The 19,966-nt window shown below is 39.4% G+C and overlaps 1 protein-coding gene across 1 annotated transcript in view; it reads left to right on the forward strand.

Annotated features, from left to right (window-relative positions):
- Nucleotides 1-19,966, forward strand: part of LOC129109823 (transmembrane protein 65-like) — a 30,123-nt gene that overhangs the window by 208 nt on the left and 9,949 nt on the right. Inside the window, exons 2-5 of the mRNA XM_054621964.1 lie at nucleotides 178-477; nucleotides 13,315-13,359; nucleotides 16,828-16,895; nucleotides 18,062-18,116. Coding sequence (XP_054477939.1) covers nucleotides 198-477; nucleotides 13,315-13,359; nucleotides 16,828-16,895; nucleotides 18,062-18,116 — 448 coding nt within the window. The 5' untranslated portion in view covers nucleotides 178-197. The remainder of the gene's footprint in view (nucleotides 1-177; nucleotides 478-13,314; nucleotides 13,360-16,827; nucleotides 16,896-18,061; nucleotides 18,117-19,966) is intronic.

Genomic DNA, 19,966 nt, shown 5'->3' on the forward strand with positions numbered 1-19,966 from the left:
AGGCTTGTGAGAAAAGTCTTGGATTATTATGTTGTTAAATGAATGAGTAATAGTCATTTTGAGGCCCGTTTGGGGATGTGGAGGGTGTTATGGAGCAAACTATTTCAGAAATGAGCTTTGAGTGCTGGTTCAAAGTGACTAACTAGGCCTGTACTGTCCTCCATTGTCCTCCACCAGGTCCCCGGTGTATCCCAGCGATGCTGCCCTGCCTGCGGAGAGTCCTGCGGCCCGCCCTCTCTCTGAGAGCCGGGACAGGGTTGGCCAAAGCCGGACTCGGCAACCACCAAGCTTCTCAGCCTCCTCCCTCCATGCTGGTGGTGCAGCGGTGTCACCTGGGCACACACCCTCTGAAGGAGCCCGTAGAGCCCCTCAACTCTCCCCGGGGAGCCAAGGAGTTCATCTACACTCTCCATCCCACTGAGAGGACCTGTCTGCTGCGAGAACTGCACAAGTTCGAGTCCATAGCCATAGCTCAAGGTAAGTGATGTGCCAATATGTTTTCATATTTACTGGCATATTGGAGGAAGATCAATGGCAATACAGATTTTCAGTTTTTAAGGCACACAAGGTTAATATAAAACATAGGACATCATATTCTCGAGCATAATAGGCCTTATTGAAATAGTGTATTACTGATGGATGATGTTTTTTGCATCACAGTCATCAAATGGAAGTCCTAGTTAAAACTAGTCTGGACTAATCTGACCTGGGGTTTCCAAAGTCATTTTAGCATAGAAATCCATTTTTTATATAGATATTTTAAACGGGTTTCCTTTATATTTAGTGTAATACAAAGGTTCAATAGGATAAATGGCAGCAAAAGAAGGGATGATGAGGGATGTAAAAAAACAAACGTATCATCTCGGCGTGACTTAAAACCATAGTGTATACAGGGGGATGCACCACAAACGTCCTGCGAACAGATTTCCACAGAGCAAAGATGACAATACTTCCTAGATGTTACTGGAAACCCAGAATTAAGTTTTTGAGCTTGTTGATGTTAATATTTTTCTTTGTTTTTTTGGCCGTCCACCTGTCTAAAACGTATATTATCGACTTGTAATTTCCATGCAATACAGATTTTCAGTTTTTAAGGCACACAAGGTTAATATAAAACATAGGACATCATATTCTCGAGCATAATGTGCCTTATTGAAATAGTGTATTACTGATGGATGATGTTTTTTGCATCACAGTCATCAAATGGAAGTCCTAGTTAAAACTAGTGTTAACCACTGGACACTGCATGTAATGACAAGCTGTTAACTTTTGGGTAGATATTCACAGACAGTGTAATCAATATTGACTTGAGCTACAGCTCCAGGCTCCAGTATCAGGGGACAGGCTGTAATACGGTGAAGTAACCTGTAGTGTAGTTAAGAGTATAATGTTGATAACATCAACATTTGTTTTTAATTTCCTGATGGGGAATGGAAGTCTAAAGAAGTTGGAAGACTCCGGGTGAAGGCTATTTTTTCTAAAACATCACACCATAGTTCCACGGACACGGACAGCTAATCCCTGTGTGCTGATATGCAGCCTGACCCTGATCTCTGACCTCTGACCTCCCTGAGAGAAAAGACAATCTATTGGCAGGGATCAATAGAGTGTGTCGCCATATCTGTAACTCTTATTTCCACATCAAGTGTCACTCACACAGTATGTCAGTAGGGAGTCGACTACAGTACCACTCAGTACCTAAGCCTGTGGTTGTGGCTTTCAGATGACTTGTATGGACATTCAGATGTTAAAACACAGTAATTTTTTTACAAAAGTAAAGAATTTGTTTGGTTTCATGAAACATAAGAATGACATTATTAGACTAGTGGAGGTTCATGGAGGATGTCCCACTTACGCAGAGTAAAAGAAGGAAGTGGGACGATCAATACATAGGGAGAGCAGATAATAGAGGGAGGGAAAGAGGAAAGACATGAGTGATGATGGAGATGCTCTGCGAACACGAGGTTCTCTCTGGTGCACGGAGCTCACGTCATCGCAGCCTAAAAATAGACTCCCGTAAATTTTTATAATGACTCTAAGTTTCATGCCAAATTGTTTGATATTGGATTTGAATGTATAATACAACTCAGCAGCTATTGAAATATATATATATATATATATCCTGGAAACACAGTCAATGCTCCTTTGACTTTGTCAGTGAAAAAAATGATATTGATATCAGAGCTCTAGAACTGTGGATAAATTCCTGTAGAGATTCTGGGGAGTTGGAGGAGTTTTCAGTGGGGCTTTGTTTACTGTAGTGTCTCATGATGGACAAATGATTCCTATCTTGTAGAACACCCTGCAGGGTAGCCTCATATATCTCTGGCATCACAAGATTATAAATCAGAATAATCCCTACAATGCGCCAGCAATGTGGTTGTTCTTATTGTATGAGTACTCTTCTTCCTGTTACTTGACTAAGATAACGTACTGCTGGACTCTCAGTACATTGTATACTAGGCCCCATTAAACCATATAGCATCAGACTGCTGAATGTTGAACGTACATGCATCAGTTGCTATGAATATGTCATGTGTGTGTGGTTTCTCCCCAGATCTGAATACGAATCTGCAATGACACGCAGCCTAAAGTGTCTTTGATTATATAAGGATTCAGATTTAGTTGTTCTGCTATGTCACTATTTTACTTTACCAAAGGAGGATTTTGGGAGGAAAAACACAAAGAAATGCTCCTACATTTTTTGTGTGAGTCTCATAATTCACTGTATACGATCCTGCCTGAAAAACATAATAATAACTGAGGGGGGGGATGCATGCTGCTGTCTGCTACAGTTTGTGAAGGTATTGATTCTAATCATGATTGATTGGGTAATTGAGATGGCAGTGAAAACAACGATTCCACGATTGTGGAGCTTGGAAGGTCATATCGCTAAACAGATAAACACAGCCATTTTATTGACAGACCATCATATGTTGTCTAGCGTTCACACCTTTAGTGATAATTATTGCCGATGAGATTTGAACCCTGTTCGATTGAAACTAAATTCTTTCCCCCATTGCAGGATATTAACTTGTCAAGAAAAAAAGAAAAACAGCCTCATTTCCACTGTTTATCTAGACTCTGGGGAAGTGACAGAGAGAACTGCAGCCGGCCATCATTACGAGACATTTCAATAAGATTATCCATGCCCCGTGCTCCTAATAGTACATTATTATTTTCCTGTCGGATGTGGACGATTGCATCCTGACAACATGCTGGGAGCCTTCCTTGTGCAATATCAACAGCGCTAAATCCCTCAAGAGCATGATATTCTTGTGAAATATTGGAAAAAGTTATGCTTCTTTAAAAAGCAGATAGCGTGGCATGAAAATGGAGAGATGTTACGTAATCTTTAGCCAGATTTTGAGCTTCCCTCCCCTCCTGTGAAATGCACCAGAGGCCTCACAGTAAGTGAGGTTTTTGTGTCAACCCCAGCCAGATTGACGCACAACTTCATATTTTGTAGTATTCAAAAACCATCATATATTCTCAACTGCATTTTAGAGAATAATGTTTGCCAGTGGACTAAGGTGAGTATAGAGGACAGCTCCTTCCCTCGGTTCTCAACTATGGGGCCTGCATGGCTGGAGCTTGCTGACATCCTCACCTTCACGCTATGAAAACCCTCGGGGATTGTCTTACCTACTGTATGTGCCGGGCTGCAGACCCGCTGAATCAGGGATTGCTGGACCGGTCGACTCACTCTCTCACTGACGTGCAGGCTGAGAGATTGATTTTGTAAGACAGGCTCTTCAACATCCATCATCATTCTAGCCAGAGGCTGCAAGACACCTGAAGCCAAGCCCTTATTTTCCTGATGTTTATATGCAGGTTTACTGAATGGTGAGGAAAACTGGATGTCTGCCTGAGAATTAAGCTCCCTGACATGTCTTTGTACTGGGCAGTCCTCGACTAAATAAGTGACTCATACGTCGATACCAATTTTTATTCTTCTAGGACAGTTTTTTCTAAGTGATTATTCCACAGGTCTTTACATGGCGCTGAAATAAAAAATATTTGAAATAACTAACCAACTCATATTGGGACTGGGATATTCATATAAAACTAAGATGTTATTATTTTTTAACTTAGGAGACATCAGAAAATGCTCTAGTGATTGTCATTGTGAGGATATAATAATGATAGAGATAGAGACATTGAATAAAAGGCCCTCCCTGTAGCTATGACGATGAGGATCTTATATCCAGATTCCTTCATAAACCCCTAAATAAATCATATTCACCTGAATATATTTATTTAGTTAACATATTTACCTCATTATTTATTCATTATTAGTTTGAATGATAAGAATGCCTGAAGGACCAACTTTATCATGAAACCTATAAACCTGGTCAAAAAATTTATTTTTCTTTTACATTTTGAGGCATAATTGATCTAGAACCAGTAGTAAATGCTGATCTATACTGGTGTTTTTGTGGAAACAGGAAAACCTATTTCTCACAGACCTCTCACACCAGGCACATAAAGTAGGCTATTATTGTATATTAAAGTATCTTGTTCAATTTACAAAAATACAGGAGTAATCCTTAAAGAGAAAAAAAGCAAAGATTAAGGGGAAAAGGAAAGGGGAGATGGAGATGCAGCAGATTCATGAATGAATGAACAACCAGAGATCCTTCTGTTCCATCTGGCCCTCTGTGATCATCAGCTACTGAGTGACTCAGTGACATCCACTGCCAACAACAGAGTGTCAGCCATTAATAACTAATCAGTCAAAGTGTGCCAAGGAGATTCAGATTGAGTGGTTCTTCATTGGAAACTTACCTCAACTGCAGTGGGTGGTAAACCCCAAAACATTAAGCGATACCTGCAGTCGCTGATGCTTGAAGTGATGTTGATGAGTAGGTTTTTTTACTTTCAAGGATACTTTGTTATGAACACACGTTGGACCCAGGACATGGATAGAGTGACAGCGGAAAGAAGAGAGTTTTTTATTGTAACAGAGGATCTGGATAAAAGCCTGATGACTGGGAACTGGAGTCCGTTGCCAGCGGGAAGGAACAGAGATGATGGCGTGAGCGGGAATGAGGAGAAGCGTGGCAAGCAGGGGTAGCTTTGAAGCTAGTTGATAGCTGGCAGGAGGACAGACAGCTAGACACAGACACGGGAGAAACAGGGTAGTTATACGAAAGACGATGAAGCAGAATCACTAAGAATATCTACTGAGTTGGCCTTGAAGCGTAGCTACCACTAAAGTTGAAACAACAATCTGGCGAGGAGCGGTTGAAAAGCTGGGTAGATATACTGCAAGCTGATGAGCAGATGACTGGCAGGTGTAGTAATGAGCTGAGCCGGGATTGGGACAGACAAAACATAAACGTCATTTGTCAAATTGATCACCACTGCAGCACTCCATGTGCAACCGAGAACTGAATAGTAACAAAATGCCTATAGCTAGCAAAAAACATTACATATTAGCATGTCAAAAGACTATTTTAGCACTACCAGAGGTGCATGTGAAAAAATCTAATAATGATGGGACATGTCATTTGTTAGCGAGCTAATGCTATGCGTTAGCAAGCTCCTGTAGTTAGCTAAGGCACTCGCAAACATAATACTGCGTAGCTTTCTGATTTATCAACACAAATTGCATACTGTCAAAAGGCTTTAGATTAATTTACAGACATAAAGTATATAAAAAAAAATATAGGCATGCTGAGATTCCCAAGTTTTCACCGTCGTCCTGTTGACGCCTCAGTATTGTCTTCTTGAAGGCTCTGTTTTTTCATTTTGGCAGCTTAGAAAAGCTTAGTTGTGGGTTCTCTACCCTGTTTGTGTATCACCATACAGCAGTTTTTAGGATTTTTTCTTTTGTTTGCTAGCAGATGAAAGTGACAAGGAGGCAACTTCACGCAATGCAAAGTCAATGGAGAGTGATGAAGTGTTTTCCTCTCCGGAGTGGGCGCGACTACATTGCATCTCTATGTGAGATTGTCCTCTAGTTGTCCATCTGGCTACAATTAGACTTTTATGATAGAAGAAAGATATAGAATGAAACAGTAGCATATGGCTCTTCTTTCTTGTGAAACCTAGACAGATGGATCAAGACATGAATAAAATTACACAGGCACCACAGAAGCCAAGGTAATAATATTATGCACAGCAGGATGTGTTTGATATTCAAGGTGGTGTTTGTTTTTGTCATCCTGTCCATTCAATCACGAGGTCATGATCTTGAGAGCGTAAAAGACAGGGATGGATCACTTTTTGCTTTTTTCATGAGACAATGTGACCTCTAAAGCCACATACACATTCACTTTTTTGTTACCTCCAAACAGTTGTTTCTTACATTTCTTTTGCTCTGTCGCCTCCTCACTCCCTGGCTTATTCCTCTTCTCTCGCCCGCTCTTATTCTGTCCCTCCCTTTCACACTTCTATGAGATGTACCAGAACACACTACCACATCATTGTGCACCTTGGTTTGTACCTGGGCCCCCCAGAGGCTCTCTGTAACTGACCTTGCAACGCAGTCGCCATGGCTGCTGATTTCACTGCGGTCCCACAAGACTTAAGTAAGCACTTTATAGAAGATATTAAGGTCTATATTCCTTTCAAGGCCTGCATTTACTGCTTTGTAGGTTTAACTCAGGAAAATACTAAGTGGCTTGCCTTGCTGCTGAATTTACTTTTCTTGCTGCTTCTTTGACCGGCCTGCCTCAGAGATATTAAAGTTGCATAGGAAGGATTTATAATAGTACATGTTTTTTCTTGTTAGCAGCATGTAACTGCAAACAGATTCTTATTTACACAACCAGCAGTTACTGAGTCAAATATCACTCTACTGCTGCTCCGGTTTGCTCTCCACTATTTGCCAAAATGAAATGCTCCATTTTGTTTACAAGTTAGCTACTAACCTTTTGTCTTTGCAGTTTGATGCTGGGGATGAAGTGTACAGTCCTTTTTTTATAATGCTGATCCGACCATTTTCAGGTTTGAATGTAGGGGAGTCGTGCTTAGAGTTTGCTGTGGTCAACTCCATATAAGAGTAAGTTGGCTCCAACTGAACTTATAAATGCAGCAAGTACAGTACAACGTGTAGTTTACCAGCAGAATGGTAAACAATGGAGATGGAAATATTACTGTTTTATTGAGCATAAGCTGAAAGATGTAGCTTAATTTTGTAAAACTGGCCATCAATAAGCAGCTTTCTCAAATAGTTTGTAAATCAATATATTTGTGTCAATGTCGCACTGTTTAAGACATTTCCCTTGCACTTGCTGATATGAAGTAACATGCAGCATGCCGGAACGGCCAAATGGATCATAAAAATGTATAGTTGTCCCACACTAAACCGAAGCAATAGAAAGAGTCCGGAAGATGTCTGTACACACTTACGCAGTGCTTCTCATTTGCAAAAATAAGTGAAAACACCTGTGCATGTGTCTGTTTGTACCGTTGGTGAGTAGGGGTTTTAATTCTAGCAATCTGATCAAAGATTAATAAACATCTATGAGGCCAGGTGTATGCAGTTAACTGCAACTTACATGCATGATAGAAAACCAGATTGGCTTTTGTTGCCAGAATTGAGATCATTACTGTGAACAAGAAGGCTGCGGTGGGATTTGGGTCCACTCGCAACACAAATGTGGTGAGCATTTACTGTAATATAGGTGGAATCTGTCGTTCTGTGTCACCATCATCATGGGATGTAAAATGCATGGTCTCCCAGGAACTATATCTGTGTGTGTTACCAGAAACCGCAGGGGACGTCATTGTAAGCTACCTTTTAGTGTGAGGTATTTTAGGCAGCCCATTGCTCAATTAAAAATGTTGCTCTTATTGTCGTCTTTGCTTTGTCCTTTGCTCCTTCTGGCTGGGTGCCGACTTAGAGATGGAGAGGAAATTAAGATATTTTCTTCTTTTACTCCTAGGGCCTGTGGTTTGCCAGTTGTCAGGGGGATATTTTCAAGGATCCGTGGTCTGTTTTATGTGTTTTGTTTCAGGCCTCCACAGCTGCTTTAATTGGCACTGGGGGAATAGATGTGTGTGTATATATTTGTCAACCTGCCATATAGAGTTCACTGAACTCAAAGGGGGGAAAAAAGTACTTAAGGCTTCAGTTTGTGTGGTTTCATGCCCCAATGCTGTGTATTTTCCACTCACAGGTACAGTATATACTGACTGGTTAATTCTGCATTTATTGGGAGCATACTTATTATTTTCCCCTCAGCAGAAAGAGTATTTTAGGTTGTGATGTGTCCTCCAGTAGCAGTAGTATGTATGTGGTTGGTAAAGGTCAGCAAACAAACAGAAATAAAATAGGCTTTCCTCAAAATCAGCGTTTATATGCAAATCACAAGCTTAAGGTAAACTTAGTCATTTTGTCTAAGCTACATTACCTTACTAAGAAAGTTAGATACAGAAACATTTCATTGACTGCTTATTAAATTAATTTCTTGAATATTTCTGAGAGATTTTTCACCCATTCTAGAACAAATGAATTTCGACCTCGAACTTTCAAAAATTGCTGCTACGAAAAAAGAAAGAAATCCCCGCACAATTTCCCATTTCAATATTAATGACTGTCCCTGTCATCTTGACCCATATCCTGTGTGTTGTGACATTTGCTCCTTCCTAACTCATAAATCATAGGAGAATAGCATGGTGCAGTGCAGTTGATGAATAGCTATAGCCTTCTATTTTTCACACAACAGTCGGTGTTGTATCAAACCACACTCTGATCATGAGAATCCCTTCTCCGTGTGAGTGCAACTCAAAAATCAATACAATCCTCAGGGGAAAACAATGAGGTTTCTTAGTCTACATTTGCTAGAAAAAGCCCAAGACACACACACACACACACACACACACACACACACACACACACACACACACACACACACACACACACACACACACACACACACCACACACACCTACACACAAACTGCATTGTACTGCTGAACAGTGATGAAAAATGTCCCTGTAAATATTCTTATTCCTACCACTGTAATACCAACACCTGAATTTGCAGAAAATCTTATTGCCTCTATATATCACTTCCATTGGGGCGACTGAATGGACCGACAGACATTTATTCATCATAAGAGAGAACTTGTCTTTTCAGTTCTGTTACAGACTTATCTCCAATTTCCAAAACTTTGTTCACACTTCAATTCCATGCTGTACTGGCACCAAGAGACAAAGTGTGGCATAAGCCATTTGTCATGGCAAAACAAAGACAGGAAAGTGTGACTTTTACCTCGCCTTTAAACAATCACAGCTAAAGAGGACTTAGGTGCTTGTGTTTGCTGCTGCCAACAGACATTTCTGAGCAGCAAGCAGCTGAGGAAGCAATAAAAAAAATCCAAGTGAAAACTAAAAGTCCTGCGGCAAAACCACCACACAAATATATAAATGTTGGGAGATGGATGTGAGCACCTCAATGTGAGCCCTTTAGAGTTAATGCCATCTGGCTGGCTGAATAGGAGTTTCACCAGTAGGAATGTAACATACTGAATGCACATTAATGATAGATTTGGTGATCCCCTGACTTTTCATCTAGCGCCATCATCTTATTTTAATTAGTACAATATTTTGGTTTATGTCCAAATACCTGCAAAACTATTGAGGTTCCCATCAGTGTTAAGTGCTGAATACGTTAGTTAGCATGCTAACATGGTCAATATGTTAAACACTTGCTTAACACTAGCATGTTAGCATTGTCATTGTGAGCATGTTAGCACGTTGACGCTAGCATTAAGCTCAACACACCACTGTAGAGCCTGACAGAGCTGCTAGCACGCTGTAGCCTCAGGTTCATTTATGTGAAAATGCTGTCGATAGACTGTTTTGAATGTTTTTCCTTCATCATCAGCTTGTTAAAAGACATTTGATTATCAGTTAAGTCTTTTTATAGTCATAAATAATTCATAGCCTGTGCATATTTAATGCTTCAGAGAACTGCTGTATTTGACTTGGCAATGAACAGTTAAGATCTGAGCCCAGATATTGTGTTTTCTGTTTTCTGTACACACAGTCTATATCAGATGCCAGATGTGCGCTGTACTGGCAGAGTAGCCGAATGACAACAGCCAATAAAACTAGCCCAAAAACAGAATTCAAAAATATCTCCCTGCCGACCCATATACAGTGCTTTTTAAAGTCCAGCAGCATCGCTATAATTGCCAAATGTATTGTAATATCTACAAAGTAACACCATAAATGTTTAGTGTGCCAGCAATAAAAGCAGTTTTCCCGAAACAGTTCTTTCACAGAGGTCCTTAATGGCTTTGTGTAATTAGATACAGCATATTATCATTAATAAAATATATCTCTGTGACCATGTAGACCAATTCACTGACACACAAACTAACTTTTTCCCACTTCCCCCTGGACAACATGACTGTTTTACTTCATAGGCATTTACTGTATTTATAGTAGTAACTTATTTCTACTGAAAGACCTCATCATGTTGCTTAAATTTAGTTTTATCATTTGCTTATGTCTTGATAGCTTATGTATCTTGTTAGCATTTTTGGTTACCGTATTTAAACGGATACACTTTATCCTGTTAATTCAGAACATTTTAATAATATACATACAATCGAGAGGCGGGCAGAAAATATTAGGCCCATTGTTTGTGACGTGTCGATAGGCATGCTGATCTGGAGTCAGTTTCTTAGGATTTGATAAAAAATTGTTTAATTTAAAATATTGATTTTTATTTTGATATTTTAATATTCATATAATTTGCATTCAAAATAGTTCCACCCAACCAGCGGACATATAATTCACCCCACAGCAACACTTTGAAATGAGCATAATTCTGGCAACACAGGTGATCCTGCAGAGGATACAAGATAAGAATGAAACATGGCTGCTTTGGTATTTAATCTTCCTCTTGGTTAGCTGCTTATCACAGCCCATTAGATGTTTTCACCGCTCGTGTCTGCTGGAATTGAATTCACTGGAGACAGCAGCGCTGGGGGATTAAAGGTACCATGCAATCAATACTTTATACCAGAGGAGTTTTGGTGGATATAGACAGCCATGGAAGCTATCGCAGTTCTAATATAAAGCTGGATGGAGCCCAGTGGACTGGGAGAGAAAAATCTTCAAGCGATTCGAAATCTCGATAATGGGAAGTTTCATGTGACTAGTGATGAGTCGGTGACACAGCTGCATTTCCATTTGACCTCATTCTTTTTAAGGGATTGAAAATGTAGCAGGAACAGGCTTCTGACTTGGGCCACAATGATGTATTGCATTATTTCTATCATATCAAGATGGGACAGATTAGAACAATGTATTAGACTGATCACAGGCCTGTATTTTAGGATTGTTCTACAGCTGTTAAACACCTTAGCCAAAACTTAAAGACTGGTTGTGGTTTATCAGGCTAATATTCACAGCAGACCACACAAGAAGAAAAAGAGAGTCAAGATGAGTAAAATGATTCCTTTTAATGACAAAAAATCCTGTTTATGAAGGGTTACATCATAAAACTGCTGAGAACAATTCTGCATCAGGTTTTAGTGAGTGTTGGGGTTAATGCAGCAGTACACTGCCAGTGTCTGCTCACAGATAAGCACAGGAGGATCATTGAAAGCCTCTAATTAAATCGTAGAACAACCCGTGGATGAGTAATAAATGGAAATAAATGTGCTCTGGTAATGAATTGCAGAAGCCATCCATCTTCTGCGGGTAAGATATTCCTCTATAGCAGGTTTTTCCTGTCTTGTAGTTTGATAGTTTATGCTTTTGTGGCTGAGAGATTTTCCTAAACCTGTGAAATAAGATAGGCTGGAGGCTATGTGTAAGCACTGATGGTGAGCATATGTTTGTGTGCATCATTGTGAAGCATCATTCTCATCAGTGTTTTTACTCTCTTGCTGATGAAAGGGCTGAGCAGTTGACCGGCAGCAATATGAGAGGAGGGTTGAACTGAAGACTGTAGCGAAGCTTGTAATGCGACACTGAGTCCTGAAAGGAAAGGAGGAAGTGAGAAGGAGATGGAAATGGGTGGGAACAGGATGCAGGCAGATGTTATTGTTTTTTGTTCTTTGACATTTTAATATTATAAGGTAGATAATTTTGCCCGTTTTCAACACAAATTTACCGGTAAAGTGTACTGTGAGGGCATTATTGCTGGGCCTGCTGGACTGAAGAGATGCATGGGAGAAAGAGAACCAGGACTGAGCAGGCTAGACTGTCAGACCCCTGTTGCAGTAGAAGATAAGGTTTTCTGAAGAGATGCTGGTGCTCGGACACACTTTCACTTTCATCCACAGGGGCCACACATTTAACACAAAATAAGAGTTCCTTGTAGTGTAAAAAAGATTAAAAAAGGGAAACAAGGCATTTTTAATAGTTGGTCATTTCCCAAAGTCAGTACTTTCACTTGCAGCAACTCAGTGGGATTAGTTTAAAGGGGATTGCAAGTGTGCATGTTTGTATTTCTGGGTGTTGGAGACAGATTGTGTTTGGCAAAATCTGTTCCAGACTGGTGTACCTTGAAGTGGTGCAATAACGCCTGCAAGAGATGGAACAGACTTCTTATGTTGAGTCATTCAGTAAAACAAATCCAATTTCACAGAACCTGCTAATGAAATTAGCTTCCCTGTCTTCAGGTTCGTAACTGATTATCTCGTAAGTAATTATCTCTTGTTTTACAGCAGGTCTTTTTTTTACATCACAGTTCAGTGTTAATGTGACACATCCGCTGTGACACTTATTTTATTCTACAAACTCTCGACAACTCGATGGATGTTACAGCTCTTTACCTCCACGGTTCTCCTTTGACTTTAGTGTCAAAATGTAGAAAAAAAGTGGTCAGATCTCACTTGTGATTTTATTTTCATCCAGCTTGTGTCGGATGATGTCACAGTTTAAATCTGTAGACATGAAGGCAGGAAACAAAGGTCTCTTACACATTCAGCCTCTTTCTCCCTTTTTCTGTGTCTGTTCAGTCACCACACACAAAATCAAACACACACCAATTATCATCAGTGTGCCAGCGAGCCTCCAGTGAGGCCTGATTGGCAGCAGAATTATCACTCGCTGACGTCACTTTTGCCCTCATCGGATTCTGGCGACGAGGGAGGTGCTCTTTGCTCCTCTCCCTCGCTCCCTTTCATCTCCTCTGACACATTGCTAAAATGTCCCCCTCTCTCTCCCATCTCCCTACTTGTTCCCTCTGTGTCTAAAAGGTCCTGACTGATAGGCCTTGCCATTTAAGAACTGCTGACATTTATCCTGACCTTCACCCCCCCAATAGAAAAGCAGGCCACAGGAGATGCAAATGCTTTGTAATACTTATTTTTTTTCTTCTCTTCTCTTCTTTTTCAGGGCAGCTGGAAGTTGCACCACCTACTTCAGCAGAGTTAAGATACGGTAAGCAGTTTCATTTTTCCTTATCCTGGTGGATGTTTTCAGTGACTCTTTATGTGTTTCTCTGTGTATTTTACCATTTTTTTCATGTACCAGGACCATGAAGGAGTACACTGGTGTGAAAAATGATGATCAATCTTGTAGCATGACCTCCTGAATTAACATCCCTCACCGTCAATCAACCAGGAAGATTAATGAAGATCAGTCTTTATTAATGAGCAGTTTATTGTGGTTCGTACTTTGCTTCCATGGTCTCCCCAAAGGAAAGGAAAATCATACTCCTGGCTGAACCTGGCTAATAGGGTTATTTGTTAAACAGATTACACATTAGCTATCGCCCCTGATGTCCCAAACAAATTGGTACCTGAGGATATCAGTAACAGAAAATGGTTTAATCTGAATGTAAGGGGAGACAAAGTTTTTTGATGCAGAGAAAAATGAGAGAAGATGACAAGCTGCAAAATTATAGTGCTGACACTTAAAAGGACACATTATTTAGCTGCTGTGTAATGCTGGGCCGTGTGCTTACTGTTTCCACCACAGTTAGCAGAGCACAGCACAAACACTTACTGTTAAAGAAAAGCAAGACAACAAACAGGCCAGACATTAACTCCTGACTTTAAACAAATACCTTGTACTCGAAATGCTGCACAGTAACATGCACTGTCTAGACAGCTAATGGCCTTTTATATATAGTACATTTATTGAGTCATGTTTATCGTATATAAGATCCCCATTTGCTTCCACTGAAAGTCTTGTTTGGGTCAGTGAAACGCTCATAAAAGAACATTAACAGATTTTTTAAAAGGAAAATGCAAAATGTAAAAATGCTGAAAAAAGAAAACTACATAAGTTAGTTTCCAACACGACTGATAGCAGAGAGAGGGAATGAAAGACACGCCCAAAAGAAGATATATCCATCTTAGATATTTAATTCCGGCCATAATTCCAAAAATGAATTTCACTTGCAATATGAAGCTCTTTGTATTTGGTGTGAGTTGGTTATGATCCATAGAATGTATTTCTCATGACACTCACACATAGGTTATCCACCTGCACACACTACTAAAAGCTTATGCAGGCATACTTTATACTGCCCTGACCTCAGATTTCTCTCCTCTCGCTGAGAGGTTGGAAAAGCCTGCTGGTTAACCAAATATAGTTCATGTTCGCTTTTGTTTGAAAAAAATATATTACAGTACCAGCAAAAACAGAGACATCATGTGAGAAATCTCTCCTCTAAAGCTCGGTGTTTCTCTGGTGCTGAATTGCTGTTTTTCCTTCTTTGGCTCTACACCAAAGATAACACAGCCGAGCGAAGCTTTTAAAGAAGCATCAACTAAGCCGACTGTCAGCATCGAACACAGCACTCGAGATTTTCCTCGAGACAGTAACTCATTAGTGGTGTGTGTATTGTTGCTTTGCTTTTCTGCTGCTTTGAGTGTTTTGAGAGTAACTATAACTATAAAGACTGATCCATTTACCATTTAGTCAGTCACTCAGACCTAAAAATCATGAAATAAACCGGATAACTGTGACCTGCTGTAAAGCTTTTTCCGTTCTGCAGACTCAGTGAGTGTGAATACTATTTGGAGCTGAAGATGGCCAAGGAAATTGGTCCCATTTGTTCCACCGAATTAAAAAAAGATTATGATTGCAGTTTTTACTTCACATACATTTTAATGCCTATATTGGTATAAAATGATACCCCTTTTAAGTTCGAGACCTCTGAAGTTCGATAAGTGCATCTGCAGCTTTTAGACTTCGATCTCTAGAGCTCCGAATTTTCCTTTGCCATTAAATAAGATTAGGTACAGTCGGCTGGATGTGATGTGATCGAAATGTTAAATTAACAGGAGAGCACAGGGAGCTGACCTCTGGCAAGGCAGCTGTACAGCAAAGGACAGAATATCTATACCACATTAGCAAAATCTGGCCTGAGGGTAAAGCATCAGGGTAAAGATCACCAGTGGACTAAAATCAGTTGTGAAGCATCATAAAAAGGTAAAAGCAGGCCTAGTTTTCCTACAAAACAAAAACTAACAATATCTGTTATAGGTTCTCTTATTTGGTCACAATTTCTGCACCAATACTGAAACATGTTCCTCAACAGCTCTGCATAATTTATTCCCAAGTACAACAAAAAAGTGCAGTAACTGGAACTACTATAGCCAGTGGAGTCCACTTTTCATTTCCAGATAAGTCCGGGGTAGATAAGAGGTTCTCATTGGAAAATTTGAATTTTGAGACCGTGGAGAGCCCTGTCGTCATCACCGCTGTGTGGTTAGTTTGAAGTTTAATTCATGGTCAGCTCGCAAATCTGTGCTGGATGTTTGAAACGCAGTCATGTGACCTGTCGTCAATCAATTGTATAGTCAATTAATCTTTATATGAAAGGATACTAGAAAGCCACGAGGCAAAATGTCTTATTTCTCTGCACAGAGCTCACCCTCTGCTGTTTAAAAGACTTCACTCTTAGTTTGTTTTTTGATGCAGTGCTCGTCAAAATTCAGTCAAAAGTTGCCACTGGTGTTGCATTAAAAGTAGAGTCTGTGTTTAAGATATGAAAAGAAATGACTGGTATTCAGCAGCAATAGTGCTTTAAGCAAACACTTATCTGCAGATCAACGACTTGAACTAGACTGAACTTCACTTGAACAACTCAGACAAGACACTTCACTAGAATAGACTAAACCTTCCTAAGGCAGTTGGTGACATTCAAATTTACTTTCACTGCACCAACTGTATATTAGACGGTATATCTCATCTACACACACAACACACACACACTGAATCTGTTTGTGCATGTAAAGGAACGAATACATTATTCTCTGTATAAATATGTACATTCTGATAACCTTTTTGGTCTGGAAGTGGAGCTGCTTGATATTTATGACTCTATTTGCACAAAAGGTCAAGGTTGAATGAAGGTTCTTTTTAAAGATGAAACCTATTCCAGTTTAGAAAAATACTTTATTGTTTTGCTGCTGTACTGTGAGATGGCCAATGCTACCAATGGCCATGACTATGCAACAGTAATCAGATAAGACGATATGCCCACTTTCAATAATATCAAGGGGTTAATAATACCTTTTCTGTCACATGTATATAGAATATGGATTAAAACAGCTCTGCACACTGGATCTGTTTTTGTAGTTTTCTTCCACAATTCAATCTGTAACAGCAACATATTAAAAACATTCATGAATAAATAACTAGATTTCTGGTTCATCTTCAGTTTATTTGGAGCATCTCTCCACAGGAGCTTGATAGTTTTAATTTTCTTTTCAGCACAGAATTATCTTGTATCTAGTAATAAAATTTTATTGTATCTTCTATGTGTTCATTTGGTTACAGTTCTGCTCCGCAAGGCTCAATTATGTTATTTATTAATGCAGACATAAACACAATCTGCATACTTTCTGTTTTGTCTATTAGTGATTGATTGATTGTTTGTTTGTTATTTTACAGTTCTGCTGCACAATGCAATCCCATTCGTTGGATTTGGATTCCTGGACAACTGCATCATGATTGTTGCTGTAAGTCTGTCAGCGGCATGCAGCTTTGTGCTCTGCTGCAGCTCAGTGGGTATAAAGATTTACTCAGTGTTGGGAGTTTGGTTTCCACAGGGGGAACCTGTGGGAACCTGTGCACACAGAATATGTTACCGAAGCTTTCTTTAGATGGAAACATCGGGGGAAAAGGAGTTAAATAAATATTGTTTTGTTTGACACTGCTGTATTTATATCTCTGTATATTTCCTTCACAGCAAGTTTCTTTTAACACAGAGACAATGAATTATTGGAGGCCTCTACAAAGACATGGAAACACAAAAGGACAGTGAAAAAATATAATAAAATAAAACAAAAGAGATAAACCGAAATAATAAATTGAGCATAATAACATTTTACAAAAAGTAAACTAAGAAGATGCAGGTATTATACAAACTATATTTTGTTTTTTTTGCTTTCTCTCTTCATAAAGTACACTGCAAAAGTATGAAAACTGACATCAATAAGTAATCCCATTTTTGGTCTTGATTCGATTTGCCTGTGAAATGTGCTTTTGATAAATGGTATTTTTTAATGGAAGTGAGTGTAGAGGTCTGACAAACTGTGAGATAACCTGATACACCCTGCCTGGAGATCTCAGGCTGATTTCCATAAGAGCTCTGCACTAAAGCCAGGAGACAATGAACTGAAAAACGAAAAGCTTCTAGAAAATCTGAAAAGCTTCAAGAAGACTTATATTGGAAGCTATCCGTGGCCATTTTGACCTTTTAAATGGCCAATGGTAGCTTCCAATAAAGTAGGTTTTTACGATTTTCTAAAAGCTTAAATGCTATAGCAGCCATTTTGAAAAAAACCGAGGAAGTTGTCCCTTCTAGAGGTTAAAAAAAAAAAAAAAACATACTGGCATCATGGACCTGTATTAGCCTCTTATGATGACACAAAGTGCGCCTCCGTTAGATAAATAATATCTGTATTCCTCCCTGAATATCATTGGGAAAGAACATAAACATGCATTTCATGTCATACATTAGCTTGCACTGATGGTTTACATTATAGAATGACAGAAATAAATTGAAAGCTTCCCTGTCTTACAAATTAACCATAATGTTTGTGTGTGTGTGTGTGTGTGTGTGTGTGTGTGTGTGTGTGTGTGTGTGCGTGTGTGCGTGTGCGTGTGTGTGTGTTTCTCCCAGGGCACACATATTGAGTTATCCATCGGCGTGGTCCTCGGGATTTCAACTATGGCTGGTAAGAGAATCTCATGATCCTACAGTCCAGAAGGCTTTTAAAAGCTTGTGTCTGAGGCAGAGAGATGTTGACGTTTTTTTCTTCCCTGCAACCAATGAAGCAGTATATTTCACTATTCTGTTTTTATCTAAGCTTTTAAAAAAATCTGTGATTATAATTTATGAATGGTTTTCATTATACAAAGTCATACCTGCACTGACAACAAGAGAAACATAAATGTTGCTTGCTGCAAAGCCAACTTTGATCAGTTTATTGAACAAACCTTTTAATAATCCATCTGGTTTTCTTTCTAGAATATATGCATACACAATCATTAATATAACATTTATAATTTAATTGCTCACGTTTCAGCAAGATTTTGGTAAAACGAACAATTTCCTTGGACTTGGTACATATACATTTCGCCGACCCAGACTGCGAGTCATACTCCCTGTCTGCTTCCTAATTAGAGTGATGGTGTTCCAAATCATAACAGACTCCAACTCTTTAAAATAAAGATAGAAGGAGGCATTTTCAATTTCAGTCCTATAATGAAGTTTTAATGATGAAGTCACAATTTGAACACTGCTGTGACATTAATCCCAAAAAAGGAAGTGAGATAACATTAGAGAAAGGAAACAGAGAGAGAGAGAGACTATAATACATATGATGATACTGCGTGAGCAGATTGAATGGGTGTAATATCAATTTAGCTCCAAGAGGTACATTTCAATGTTATCACTTGTTTCTATTCAGCGCATCTGGGAGAGACTCTGAGGTTAAGTCACATAAATCTTTTTCGCATGCAGACCGCAGCTTTGAGAAGAGGAGATGTAACTGAAGCAGAAGGACTGTCCCTATTAACATTTTTAATAGTGATGAACAAACAACCATTATGAATAGCTGCTGGCAAAACATAACAACCGGCATCACTCAGTCAGCATTGGCGCTAAGCTAATGAACCCAGCGAAATCCCAATTTATTTATTCCTATTTCTTTGTTTTTGTCTATAATAACAAAAAATATATTATAAAGTCAGCTGGCAGTCCCGCATCTACTCTGCCTTCCTCTTCTGCTTCTTTTGTTGCTGATGTTGGTGACAACAGTTTGCTACCACACAGCTGCATAAAGACTAAAAGAAAGAAAGAACAGAAATAGCTTCTGTTCTTTCCACAAGCACAGCCTCAACCTCGTTTCTATCACTCAGACTTCTTTATCACAGCAGTGGCAGTGTTTCTCGTTCTTGCTAGATTTGGAACATGTGGCGGTCTGCAAATCAAGAGGCTGCAGTCGAACCCATTCCAGGGTGATTAAATGCTAGTGTCAAGTCTGCAGTCAGTTCCACTAATCTCACATTTTCTACAGGAGGCAAATGTGGCTCTGTTGGCTCAATGAAGACGGACGCTGAATCACCATTTCAAAGTGGTTTTCTGCTGATTTGGGTCATAGTTACATACTTAAAACAGAGATAATAATGTGAAAAAACCTTCATCACAAAATGTATTACAAATTACAACTAGTTGGAACATGTTTAGGAAATCATATTTATAGTGCATGAATGTGATTTTAATACAGCTTTTAATAACATCCTGCATTAACATAACAGACTGTGTTTTCTTCACATCTGTCTTTTTCATTTCTGGTTAACTGGTTTGTTCTAAGACCAACTTCCACACTCACCTGCCTTACCTGAAACCTATCAATAGCTTGAACCGCATACAAACACACTTGTAGGCACACGTACAATAAATACACACCCACCTTCGGGTGATGACAGTTGTGTATGTGTAGGTGTGTGTTATTGTTGCTGTAGAAAGCCTCCAGCTTTAGATAGGTGTTGCTCATATGCAGCTTTCATCGTGACCTACAGC

The sequence above is a fragment of the Anoplopoma fimbria genome, chromosome 20, assembly GCF_027596085.1.
Source record: "Anoplopoma fimbria isolate UVic2021 breed Golden Eagle Sablefish chromosome 20, Afim_UVic_2022, whole genome shotgun sequence".
Classification (NCBI taxonomy): domain Eukaryota; kingdom Metazoa; phylum Chordata; class Actinopteri; order Perciformes; family Anoplopomatidae; genus Anoplopoma; species Anoplopoma fimbria.